Raw genomic sequence first — 13,895 nt, forward strand, 5'->3', positions numbered from 1 at the left:
AATGGGATACGAGAAAGAGAAGGTCGAAATAGTTAGTGACTTAGGACTTCTAAAATGTTTCGCTGTATAAGACGGTAGTATGCTCAGTTCTCTCACTCATAACACGAACGCCGAAAGCGATAAGTAATCGTTGCACAACTAAAATTGCTCACAGTGGCTGGACCTGATGTGATAGCTTTGTGAAGTTCTACTGAGATTATGTTTAACAACTGCTCCCCTTCTAGCAGCAATCAATGATAAATCATTGTAACACAGAAAGATACCAAGCCATTGGGAAATAAATGGTAGGTGATTCTTGTTTTGAATAAGGGTCATCGGACATATGCTCATTATAGTCCTATATAGCTGACATCATTCTGTTGCAGAATTTTGGAGCATATCGCGTTATAACGTTTCTGGACAACGGAAATCTCATTTCTAAGTTATGAGCAAAAAATTGAAAAATACCAAGATATTTTTGCGATCCTTTAACTGTTGTCGATGTGCCAAACTCGAAACTTATAGTCAACATCCCAAGAAACTTAAAGAAACATTTTATATACGTGCTTTCGAACGTCCACTTGCGGGCTCCATCTCACAAGCTGATCTATGTGCTCTGTGTTGTGGTATATGTGTGGAGCGTTGACTTCTGTACACCATAGCGCCGCGCTGGATTAGCCGAGCGGTCTTAGGCGCTGAAGTCATGGACTGTGCGGCTGGTCCCGGCGGAGGTTCGAGTTCTCCCTCGGGCATGGGTGTTTTTGTCCTTAGGATAATTTAGGTTAAGTAGTATGTAAGCTTAGGGACTGATGACCTTAGCAGTTAAGTCCCATAAGATTTCACACACATTTGAACAATTTTTCTATACCATAGCGGGGAGTGATTCTGGATAGTATGGCCGCTTAAAGGTTGTTGTTGGGCGTGTCGAGTGACCCGTTTATCCGCTGTTACTGTCCACGATAGTCAACGGGTAACCTTGTCATTTACAATTTTTTTTATTTTCCCCAGCGATTGTGCACCCTTGACATGGTGACACAGGGAAATCCGAGTGCCTACATGACTTCGGAGTAGGGGTGGGAAAAATCGACAGGTTAAAACCGATATCGATATTTTGGTTCTGAATAACCCATATTTTTCGGTATTTCTTTGGTCTCAGTTATAACAGGTGTTTTTATTTCAACTAATAACCGGATAAAAAACCGAAATATCAATTAGCCATAGCAGGAATACTAAAATTTTTCGTTTTAAATGAACCCTTTTAAAGAATAAGTAATTTTTATTCGTAAAATTTGCGTTGCTTTGAAATATTGCGTTATTACAGAAAATGGGGAAAAGTGATCAGTGCAACAAACACATGGCATAAGAATCAGTACAACATTGCTGAGACAGTAAATGACTGCTTGAAGGTTGTCCGGCGTGGCGAGAGACCCTTTTATCCGCTGTTACTGTCCACGATAGTCAACGGGTAAGATTGTCATTTACATTTTTTTTTATTTTCCCCAGCGGTTTAGATCAGTGGACGTCAAACTTTTTCGCTCTAGAGGCAATAATCACGTTGTGTTGCGACACCTCTGGCCGCATACGTAACGATCTTATTATTTATAGGTAACATATATAAATTAGTATACTATAAGCGCCACACACACTAGCTAGACAATCATTCTTCACACGCGCCATTCGCGAGTGGAACAGGGAATGGGAGATCAGTTAGTGGTACCAGAAGTACGCCGGCCACACACCGTTAGGTGGCTTGCGGAGTACGGTGCAGCTGCAGATGTAGCAAAAGTAACGGAGCCATAGGTTTGGACTATTCTCTGTTTGAAATTACTGTCTCCTTTACCAACCCCAAAATTGTGACACTGTAACTACCAAACAAGGTGTTGTCTGTGTGAGCGGATGATTAATTGATTAATAACAGCAATTGTACTTATATTTAAGTGCAGTATGCAACATTAAACACAATCATAAATGTTTACAAACATGAATCGCATTTGAAGATGACCGTTTTTGTAATGCGCATTCACTAATCCACGTTACATTAGTGTCAAAATGTATACCATAGCAGCTGATCGGTAGGACTCGCGCGTGCCCGTGAGTTATCTGTAGTGGAAGACGAACAATATAACATTTCTTCCGCCCTCACATCCCCTAGCCCCGCAATGACCAAACTATTTTCCCCTCTGTCGCTGAGATAAGTGGCCAACTTTACATAGCTCACGGTCCGATGCACAAACGTCAGTTGAAATTAAGTACATCTTAAAATATTACTGTCTCTGTATTTTTGTTTCTTACTAACGAGTTTTGGAAAGAGATGTCAGGGTTGCCTGTCCTCAGGTGCTAGAGCAGCCGTGAGGCACCACTCAGCTGAATGGGTGTCAAAGTCTCTGATAGGTACATTTTTAACGTGCCAGCTTAGGTGGATGGGTGGCGCCGAGGGTGTTGGCGAAGGGGGGGGGGTGCTTTTAGAGGGACCATTTTCCGTTTTATTGATGTCATGTCAATGTTGCTCTCCTACGTGATGATGCTACAGGAGGGCGCGAAGCGGGAGGGATGAAAGGGCATAAACATCATTTGCGGCTTCGGATCACGTTCAGATTTCGTCGAATGGTTTTGACCGGTTCCTAGTCGTTCCACCCGGTCTATCAGAAGAAAAATTGCGGTGGCACTACACTCGAAAGGGGGCAGGTAACGTTTAATGTGGTTGCACTCCCACGATGTCCTTATAGAAGGGTTGAATGGTCAGGAGGGTGTCAGCAGTGTTGAAACTTGTCCAGAACATCATCTTGTTGCCCATCGCACTGCAGACTTTCGTTTTCAACCGCGGAATGTGTGGGAATCAATGCCCCAAGGGAAGGCGTGGTTTCAGTGACACCCTTTATGCCACCTCCTTCAGCTTTTCGTGTCGATTCTGAGCAGCAATATGTGTGAAATGTTTTCCTCTGCCACTCATAAGAAAAGCACGCGATGTTGACGCTGGGTGTCACGGTTCTGATATCTATCGCAGAGGCGTCCAAGGATGGGGTGAAAAGTGGGTAAGGGAGAATGTGACGACATTCCAACATGTGACACGTCCACGACGGCGTTGGGCATAACTGCGGTGAAATTTTGTGCCAATGCGAAATAGTAACCCACCTTACACGTCACATAAACTCCTGAGGTGTGGCCTTTTTTTCGCATGTCTGAAGCGTCGCCGAGCCCTAGGGTAAAATCGCAGGTCGCCACGCAGTTTCACCATTATAGAGGAAGATTCTAGGCATCTTTGAGCTTAATGTCAAATCTATACATTGGAATGGGAGACAATTATGTGGTTACGAAAAAGTGATACTTTTTTATTTTGCACAGTATGTATGTATGAAAGATTATCACTTGATTTTGTGTGTGTGTGCGTTCGTAATTGTTAGGACAAGCTTTGAATGAACGAAAATTTTTGGAAAATACCAGGAAAGTCGGAAATTTTGATGGTATTTTTGTATGAAAAGCTCAATGAAAGAAATGTGACGGCCGGTTTGACGGTTCCGCTGTCACGTGTTTTCATTAAAAACAGTGACGTTCAGCTCAGTTCTGTTGTCACATGTTTTTCTAACAACAAATTCTGCGTTGAATATTGATATTTTGCGAAAAAGAATACAATTGAAAGCGATATTTCAGTGTGCTATTGGTGGTTATCGTATCTTTTAGTGTGTTGCAAAACCTGAATTGATGTCAGTTCGTTGTAATTTGGTGTGCTGCAAACGTTCAACTGATTTCAGTTCGTTGCTTATTTCTCTAGAAATAAGTGCCATCAGTGAGGCGTCGAAATATCTGTCGGTGTGCGCGCAACGCAACTACATGAGAATTAGTCAGTGAGACTGGCGAAGAGCGTACACAGCGTTCGGAAGCAAATCGAGTAAGTTTCTCAAGCGCGATCCATTATGACTCCGGAACAATGAATTTCGATTTATTTAATTTCAATAAATTCATGAACTTACTGAAATTGTTTTGCTTCAATTCACACAAATTGAAGGAAAGATTCCGTTGGATGAATCCCTTCTCGACGAACAGACTGACAACGCACAGCCAAAATTATTATAGATATGTGCATGTTATACAATAAACACTTTCTGTTAATCCGGGCCACCAGAGGTGGACGAGCGGTTGTAGGCGCTAGAGTCTGGAACCGCGCGACCGTTACGGTCGCAGGTTCGAATCCTGCCTCGGGCATGGATGTGTGTGATTTCCTTAGGTTAGTTAGGTTTAAGTAATTCTCAGTTCTACGGCACTGATGACCTCAGAAGTCCCATAGTGCTCACAGCCATTTGAACCATTTTTTGTTAATCCGGCTGCGAGAAGGAATATGCTAAGCTGTGCTGGAAAAATGTGCGGTTTTGTTTTCCGTTTCGCAGTCATTTTTAACAGAAAGGAGGAAAGTTGTGTTTGTGGCTAACTTTATAATCCTATCGGTTCATAGATGAAACCCATGCGAAATACAATAACTACAGTTACAATCCTTAATGATACCAACCGGTTTCCCCACTCATTTTGACTTCTATTCCCAATCAAGATTCCGTTTACAACAACAATAAATAAGGTCAGTGAGAAGGGGGGAGGAAATGGATATAAAGAAGGGGACGAGGATATGGACAGAGAGATGAGGGAGGAGGAGGTGGATAAGAGAGTGTGAGGTAAGAGATGTACAGGGAGCGGGGTAAGGTGGTGGACAGAGATAGAGGAGGAAGAGATGGACGAAAGGAGGGGGAGGGGGTGTAGGACAGGGATAATTAGAGGGGGGAGAAAGAGATTAGCACGAATATACTATACCCATCATATTTAGTAATTGCGAAGCATTGCTGCGTTCGCTAGTGTAAGTTATATATCCCTGCTTGGACGTAGATTGCAAGCTAATCACAGAAACTACTGTAGGGATGTTCTCAGGTTTTGACCGATCGATTGATTCACGTGGAAGGCGTATATATTTATAAATATTTCGTGGAAACTGGCTGAACTATTTTGAATTAAATTCAGCCGCCGCTGTGAAAACGATGGCGTTGCGATCTACCGGTACAGCCGCCGCCCAAATCATTACAGCAGCGAAGCGTGAGCACAGTTCGAGTCGTACCTGGCGGTCTAGCGCGTGCCTGACATCTGAAAAGTCGCGGAATAGAATCCTGGTCGGACCACGGACTTCCGTCTGTGCTTTTTAACCTAGCAAACACCTCTCGATGATGGTGGAGGTTCGCCAGAAACGAAACATGTTTCGGATTCCACGTTCAGGTGTATCTCACCTTTTCCCAGGTGGATAACTGGATAGGGAGACGCAGATCGTCGAAGTGACGTCTAATTGAAAGAGTTGCACCAGGACATTTAGCCACACGAAATTATCGTTATCAAAATTTATACAAATGTACATAAATTCTCCTTCTATATATGTTATACATTAAAGTCCCCTGTTGTGGTTTTCTGTCCGTATATGTTTGGATTCGACTGTCAGTTGCTATACGCATTTCTCCCTTCTCTACATGTGTAAATTGAAGTTCCCTGCTCTTTTGTATCTGTACGCACGGGCTACTCTCAGGAAGTACTATAGGAATGTTGATAGTTGCGGGGGACCGGCCTGGCCGCCGCGAGCACCTGTGGCGCGGCGGCGCCTTTGAGCACGGCTCGCATTGTTAGCGGTTTGCGGTCGGGCCGTCCCCTCTCGCCTTTAGGCGTTACAGTACGCCGGCTCGTGGCGTTTGCTACTTAAATTGTGTAATTTGTTCAGATATTCGTATACCTAACGTTCGTCTTCGATTTTTCATCATAAATCTACGCAGTGGCCCGCAAACAAAATTACCGCTAGAGTATATGCTAGTTTCTCACTGTCGTATTACAGCTGTATCACAGAATGTCATCGACACTAGCATGGAAGTATTTCACGAAGCGTGGTATAAGTGATGTAAAATACTCCATTTGCTTTAAAACCTTAAAAACGGGAGGAGCCACAACAAACTTGCAATGAAAATGGAAAGCAGATAGTCTGCTGCCTGTGTCTACACAACATACCTTTATCTGCTTTTAACCCTTGAAAACGGACAGATTAACACGAAAAATAGAGTTCTTCAACCTCAGTTTTCGCCTTTTATCACTGACTATTCGTAATGTCTAAATGGCGGTATGATCCCCGATTACAATGTGATGTTCGAGGAGAGTTTTAAAAAATTACAGTAAATAGGAGAACACTGGTGCTTTTTGTAGTAATCAACCTCTTACCACTTTTCGAGAAAAGTAGCGAATGATAGACGGACGAAGTTTTCTTTTATTTGCCTGTTTAACATTTTGATTCTATGTATGGTGTAACTGAAGGAGTGAAAATTTTTGTCTTTGTTCGATTTCTACGTCTAATACAGGAAACAATAGGAATAAAAAACCGAAAATCAGTTATTTCATTTCAGAAACCGGTTATTTGATCGATTTCAACAGTCTGGTTAAACTGACGTTGAAAAAAAAAGAAGATATAACCGAAAACCGGTCGTTGCTTCGGCGATAGCCGCCATCCCTAACTTGGAGATAGTGTCCTGTGCGTCGGATACACGATTTGGCCACGATTAAATGCGCGCCCTGCCCATCCTGCGTGCGTCTGTCGCGTCAAAGACCAGAACAGGGTCTGACGTCATCCAAGTCACGTAACACGCCGAACTGTTGTATTCAGTGCGGCCGGCCGGGGTGGCCGGGCGGTTCTAGGCGCTACAGTCTGGAACCGCGCGACCGCTACGGTCGCAGGTTCGAATCCTGCCTCGGGCATGGATGAGTGTGATGTCCTTAGGTTAGTTAGGTTTAAGTAGTTCGAAGTTCTAGGGGACTGATGACCTCAGAAGTTAAGTCCCATAGTGCTCAGAGCCATTTGAATATTCAGTGGGGCTACAGAATCATTCTCTTCAACACATTAGCCATCTCTTATTAAATTCCTCGTTAGTGTGCAGTGTATTGCTCTGAAATAACATTAAACAAGTTTCATAGATTATCTTGAATGATAAGCCTACTAACTCCTTGAAAATTTTTCTTATTTTTTTTATGCAGTATAATGCTAAAAAAAATAAATCATTCGCTGATTGCGAGCATTGTCCGTAGATTAAAGTTTGACACATTTGAAATTTCTGCACTCATCACAGTGAAGTGACAGATTCGTACTTTTAGCAAATGCTGAAAAGTAAAACGATTACTTGATGTTGAAACTAGGTTTCATCCCGTAAACTACTTGAGAGTACATTGTTTGTTTTTAAAAGAGTGTTCCGTTTGGGTGTTAGGAATTAAAACGCTGCCTTCTACGTCAATCTTTGCAACAGTTGTGCTGGAGACACCGTTGCGCATCTACGCGAGTTTGTAGTGTTTTCTTATCGCATCGTGTGCAGTAGCTTTTTCAAGAGTGTCGACAAGCGAAAGCGGATTCCTGGAGGTGAAATTCGCCAGTAGGTGGGACGCGTGATTTTTGTGGGCGTGCGCCGCCGCTGCCGCCTTCCGTGTGCGCCACTCGTTCAGCAGCGGGTCACGTGGTCTCGCTAACAAGGTCGTTCGCTTAGTATTATCGAGCACGTAGGGAAGTGTGACGTGTTTCTGAAGGTGATCCAAAGAGCCCCCTCCTCTTCCCCGCCGTGCCCATATAGGTTGAATTCCTGGGCAGCACGCCTGGTGGTAGGGAGAGAGAGAGAGAGAGAGAGAGAGAGAGAGAGAGATAACGAGGGAAAGCTCTCGCACACCAGTCGTCGGCTGGAGATGTGTGACGAGCGACGAGCTCTCGCGGAGCTGCGGGGTATCCTCATCAGCTCATTGTCCAGGGAGAATCTGGACGATTCTTCTCGCCGACGTAGGGTCACCTTTCTGGACCATGCCGGCAAAGGTACGGCTGCCTTACGTAACCGCCCTGAAATATCTGTCGTGTGCTGTCATCTGTGACTAACCGATGTTAGGTGCTAACCGTGTACTTTGACAACGTTGTGTGCGCTCCTGCTTGAGTTTTGCGGTTTCATTTCGAATAAAAGCCGTGTCCACGCTGTGTCATGTTGGGTCGATTGGCACTTGGTTCATGTTACTGACTTGATGGTCCAGCTGAAGCCTCTTGTGACGATTATACAGAAGTTCGTTCCGAGAGGATGGTGTTAAGTTTGTGTCCGTGAACATCACTCTATTAACTCCTAGCGGTAAATGAAGAGTGCTACGGAAAGCTGCTACATACTGGAATAGTGTAAGTGTGTGTGTGTGTGTGTGTGTGTGTGTCTCGAGTGTCAGCTTCTCCTCGCTTTAATACGAAATGGCTTCTTCCTTTGCACCCATTTTTGTCCTTTCTAAATTAGATTGTAGGGAACGGTGATTGTCTATAAATATAATCTGTGAGATAATACCCTCTTTAAAAACCTTCGAAATCTGTGTCATTCTGTTTCTCTGCAAAGTGCAGCTTGCCAGAGTTTCGGTCCAGCGTATCAGCCTTTGGCATTACTTCTTGCTTTTGTCCAAAATATTTAACACAACTGTACCGTGGAACTCATAGATAGACTAATAAAAGTGGAACATATGGCTGGCTCGTCTGTATCGCTTAACGAAGCATCTTTAAGTGACAGTTACTATAGAAAACGATAACACAAATAAAAGTAAAAAAGAACATTTTAGAAACTATATTTCGGACTGACTTCCTCCATCTCTCTCTCTCTCTCTCTCTCTCTCTCTCTCTCTTTCTCACACACACACACACACACACACACACACACACACACACGAAATCAAATGTGTGTGATTTTTTTTTTTCAGTTCTACTGTTATGCCAGTTCAGCAGTTGACTTCTCGGCACACAACCAGTTTAGTATTGCGGCAAAAGCAACGCTGAGTATGTCGAGTCGTGTAGAAAATACTTGTGCCTCATTGCTGTTTACCTTGCTCTCCTCGGCAGTTGCTGCAACTCAGCAAGACTTTGTACTGTTTGCATGTGACGCGCGTACTCTGTCCAGCTCACTTTACTGATACGTGGTCTGTGCCTCCTTCTTAATTTTACAGCGTTTGCCTTCAATATGTTTGGCTTAAGGTCGTGTCAGTAATGGTACTTCTAAATGCATTGTGAAGCAGATTTTACAGTAACGTAAGCAGTCTTAGAGAAATACTGTGAAATAAGAGAATGAATAAAAATATTTGTTTAATATATATAGAGTTTCACGTTTGTAGGGATGTGTGTTTTAGACCAGTTTCATCGGCGATCTTGTATTTAGACTTCCAAACATTCTCCTGGACATCACATCTCACGGTCCATATGTGGGTTTCATGTAGAAGTTTATCAGTCATACATTTTCACGTAGAAGATAACCAAACTCCGTTAAAAACGAAAAATGAAATTTTTTTGGAGATTTTAAACACAGTCTTTTCAATTGACCTGTCAGTCTTCAATCACTGAAACGTCATTGGTGTAAGTTATATAACCTTCACGAGCGAATTGCAGGCAAGAAAACTGATCTCATGACGATGTTATTGCTTTGGTACTGACGTTTACCGTTAGTTATGTGCAAATCTTTAATTTCGCCTACACTGTGCTACTCCATTCATTATGATGTATTTACTACATGGTTCTTATTGGATCGTATTTTCCTTTCTCTGTAATGCTTGTCCCATAAGGCGGTTTTTTTCTAGTGGAGTGTCTCACTGCATGGACCTATAGCAGTCAACTACCTAAAGAGTTACGTTTAACGACTCCTGACACGAGGTCCACCAACCGAGCGCTGTGGCGCAGTGATCGCATTCTGGAGGGGCAGGGTTCAAATACCCATTCGGTCTTCCATTATTAGGTTTTCGCTGGTTTACCTAATAAATTAAGGCGACTGCTGGAACGATTCCTTTGGAACAAGTAAGTGTGGTATCCTGTTCTGTCCTTGTTAAGCCAGAACTTGTGCTTTTTTTGTAATGACCTCGTCGTCGACGAATTATTAAATCCTACTCTCCCTTCATTCTGCGAAGAGTTTTGGATAAAATTATTCCAAAGTAGTTCGCAACTTACTCAGTGTTTTACTGTTCCATCGATATCTATGTCAGCGAAGATGATTGGGAAGTTTAAATGGGACAACGTTTGGGCGGGCTATCGGTCGCGACCTTACAGATGGAACAATCGCATGAAACTGTTAAGCAAATCACGGAAATCTGGACCAAGGCGGCCAGGCAGGAATTTAAATCCTGTTCATTCCGATTGCAAACCCAAAATTTTAACTTTGATTTGCCAGGTCCGTTTTCAGTAGAAGGATGTTTGTTTTCTCCCTAGTAGCATTTTCTTTGACCGCACGCATACTAATCTGTTTATGACGCCTTATTAATGTGTTGTGTTAAAGGACCTTACGTACGAAATAATATTTTTCTGTTTCCACCGCTTCAGTTTGTTGAATATAACGTTTAGAACAACATTTTGTTTCTGAAGGTCATATACTTCTATAAACCGTTCTTCGCTTTATTTATTAAGTTCAAGTCCGGCTGTCTATTAAACAGCAATTGATGCATTGCATTAAGTAATTGTTATATCTACTGTTTCTAAGAAATGTTGGGATTATCATCCATAAATCAGATCACCATTACTCGCAATTCAATTTCTGTATTTATGCTGAGATTCACTTTTTCTAATTTTGTTTCCGTTATACTACAGAACCTGTCGTAATCAATTATTTATCCCTGCTATTATTTCTGGTCCTTCTGTTTATCTTGCAACCTCCTGTGTTCTTTAAAGTTGAAACATTTGTCTCGTGATGAAGCTATTTGCGTCACGTAAATATTATATACCTACTCCGTATTGCTCTCTTTACAAGTTCTATCTTTCAGATATTTCAGACATACCACTCCATACAAGTTATTAGTAAATTTGTGTAAATAATAGTCATGGCAATAGCGGCGTAGATTCTCCGCCGCTGCCATTTTAGTATATACATACTCTGTAGAGGTATCCTGTTGCCACCCGTGGGAATGTTTCAAAGGAGAGTTTTGATCATACCAGTTTCATCCAGTTTTAGCTTTATTATGTTTTTTTTCGCTCCTGTTAATCAAGGTTCAAACCGATTGATTCTCACTCGCGACTCGGATGAAACAGAGAGCTTGGTACAGCAGTAAACCGTTTGTTTTCTGAACGGGAATCAAACGGAAACATAAGTATCACTTTAAGCGGCACAGCTTAAACGGAGAATCGGAACAAGCGGCTCTACTACTACACGTAAAGAGGCTCGTCACGTGGAAATCTGCAGAAAAATTCTTCGTGCTGTGTTGATATGCGTAAAACATCTCACACTGATGTGCTGCCCGTGACAGTGTTACGTCTAGCATGTCGATAAAGCATATCACAGACTCCAGGCAAGCAATCTGTCTTTCCTTACGTGCCTCCCCCTGTCATATTACCCGAACAAATTCATCGTGAGTGTGATGCTCATGACAGCTCAGTTCGTAGTCCGAAAATTGTTTTTGTAAAATAATGTGGCGTCAGAAGAAATGAGCAGATGGATTTTTTTTTTTTTTTTACATTGAAAGCGGCAAACTCAAATGTAACGGCAACTCATAAAATGGGACTGCGAAAAATTAGCTTCTGGTGAGGTGCAGGTTCAAGAGTATTCAGTTATTATCGAACACACATGAAGGTTGCATTCGGAACTCTATCGTTTTGGCGGGCAGTATGGCAGAATGAGCTGTCACAAATCTGGAAAAAATAAAAATACCGGTATTTTTTAGAAACTCAAAAAAGCTTCGGAAAAACTTTAGATCATACAGAGAAATATAGCTTATGGCTTAAGTGTCTTAAATCCTCTTCCATGTTCCCGAGAAGTGAACCTTTTTTTCATTCAATGAATTCAACGAATTCCAGATAAATTACATACTGGCTATGAACAGATATGTGAAAATCAGGGTGTTCCACATAAAACCGGTACGCTCACGTTCTGGTTGATCATCTCTAGTCAAATTTCTTGTCAGCGATGTCTGGATGCCCATGGCCACCACTTCCAGCCTCTCTTATAAACAGGTAACTGCATGTTTTTAAAATTATAATTATGTATTATTTTTTAGTTAGTTAATTCTTACTCGAATCTCGGGCGTGAGGCGTACCGGTTTCATGTGGAACATCCTGCAGTTCCATAACGGTTAATGGCATTGCTGTGGTCTGGACACCAAATTCGTTTGATCCATATCTTAAAATCGTATGTTAATTTTTCCTCGTGTTTCGTCTTATACGACATACTAGGGAGAGAAATTTTTATCTACGTCAAAACTGTCCTCAATCCGTAGGTTGGGTTGATCGCAAAATTGCTTTACTTGACATGGTCCTATTGAAGATGATATATCCTTGCTTTCTTCCGAATTGTGAACTATCACACAGGGAAACTAACGGTTGAACGTACCGAACCGCGGTACAGCTTGGCATTCTTCACGTACGGCACAATGTGCTGCCACAGGTGAAAAAGATTTGAGTAACAATAGGAAAAAAGACCTGAGGCCGCCAAGGACTGAACGTGAAACCTTTGATCTTGTATTCTGTCACATAACCTCTAAGCCAGATCTAAGAACTAAGAAAAATTAACGGTATCGTCCGTTGTAGAAACACCGAATTATTAAGAGGAAGACACAGTGAGAAGTGGTGTAATTTATTTGTAAATAAGCTTGATTTAAGTGGTTCAAATGGCTCTAAGCACTATGGTACTTAACATCTGAGGTCATCAGTCCCCTAGACTTAATACTACTTAAACCTAACTAACCTAAGGACATCACACACATCCATGGCCGAGGCAGGATTCGAACCTGCGACCGTAGCAGCAGCGCGATTCCGGACTGAAGCGCCTAGAACCGCTCGGTCACAGCGGCCGGCAAATAAGCTTGGAAAAACGGTCCATAACACCATTCGGATTCGCGATTTCATTGATAGTTAGCAATGCACGGCAATAAAAGAAGAGAGGTTGTAAGTCTGGATTTGTACATGACGTTGTAAATACATAGGTAGTACATATAAAGTAACTGTCAGGATGTTTTGTTCGAAATCGCAATAAAATAATTTGTTTGGAAGTAGGGAAGCGATGTAACTTTCAGTAGCGCGACTTTCAGTTTAAACAACATGTTCCTCGTAAGCAGTCGAGCTTAATTCTTATTTCGGTATTCAGCTAAAAACGAAGTGTAGTGTCGTGGCGCATAGTTTTCTTGCAGGCAATTTGCTTGAGAATCGACCAGTGAAGAAGCGTTTTTAGCGTGGAACGGTTACTTTTCTGCTGCAGTTTGAGATAGTAATAGCAGCAAAATAGATACACAGAGTTAATAGCATTTGCTTCAGAACTTCGGCATGGATGGTAAAAAAAAACGACTTCTGCATTGTCAGCCTTGGTGAGCTGTACGCAGCGTTACGTAGCGGTGAAGGACGACGGTTCAATCCCGCGTCCGGCCATCCTGATTTAGGTTTTCCGTGATTTCCCTAAATCATTCCAGGCAAATGCCGGGATGGTTCCTCTGAAAGGGCACGGCCGACTTCCTTCCCAATCCTTCCCTAATCCGATGGGACCGATGACCACGCTGTCTGGTCTCCTTCCCCAAACAACCAACCAACCAACGTAGCGGTGAAGATAATTTTTTTTATTTCATGGCAGTTTTCGTTGAACAGGCATATTTTAAAGAAGATGCAATATACCCTTACTCCTCAATATTTAGTGATATTGAACATTTTTTCCTCAGTACGTTGATGTTAACAGCTTTTGTGTTATATGCATGCAAGATTGTCTTGAAGCACCTGAGCGTGTTGCATTGAGTGAGGAATGTGTACAGCCTGACTACGCCAGCCGCAACGCTTGCTGCCTGGGTGTGGAGGGTCACGCGTGTCGCAATTTCCTGAATGGAGTTGCCGCGGTGGTGACGTCACCCATCGCGTCACCATATTTAGTCCAATTACCTTCAGCGGCGGAGTGCCCTTCTGCAAGGGGACA

At 42.5% G+C, this 13,895-nt stretch overlaps 1 protein-coding gene across 18 annotated transcripts in view; it reads left to right on the forward strand.

Moving 5' to 3' along the window:
- The window catches only part of LOC126183251 (ensconsin-like), a 413,080-nt gene that overhangs the window by 182,658 nt on the left and 216,527 nt on the right, over positions 1 to 13,895 (forward strand). For 3 of the 18 annotated variants that reach the window (XM_049925049.1, XM_049925055.1, XM_049925056.1), the window contains exon 1: positions 7,707 to 7,831. The exons of the other annotated variants lie outside the window; for them this stretch is intronic. In XM_049925049.1, coding sequence (XP_049781006.1) covers positions 7,708 to 7,831 — 124 coding nt within the window. In that variant the 5' untranslated portion in view covers position 7,707. Of the gene's footprint in view, positions 1 to 7,706; positions 7,832 to 13,895 lie in introns of those variants that run through there. 18 annotated transcript variants of the gene reach the window in all.

This window comes from Schistocerca cancellata, chromosome 4 (assembly GCF_023864275.1).
Source record: "Schistocerca cancellata isolate TAMUIC-IGC-003103 chromosome 4, iqSchCanc2.1, whole genome shotgun sequence".
Classification (NCBI taxonomy): Eukaryota; Metazoa; Arthropoda; class Insecta; order Orthoptera; family Acrididae; genus Schistocerca; species Schistocerca cancellata.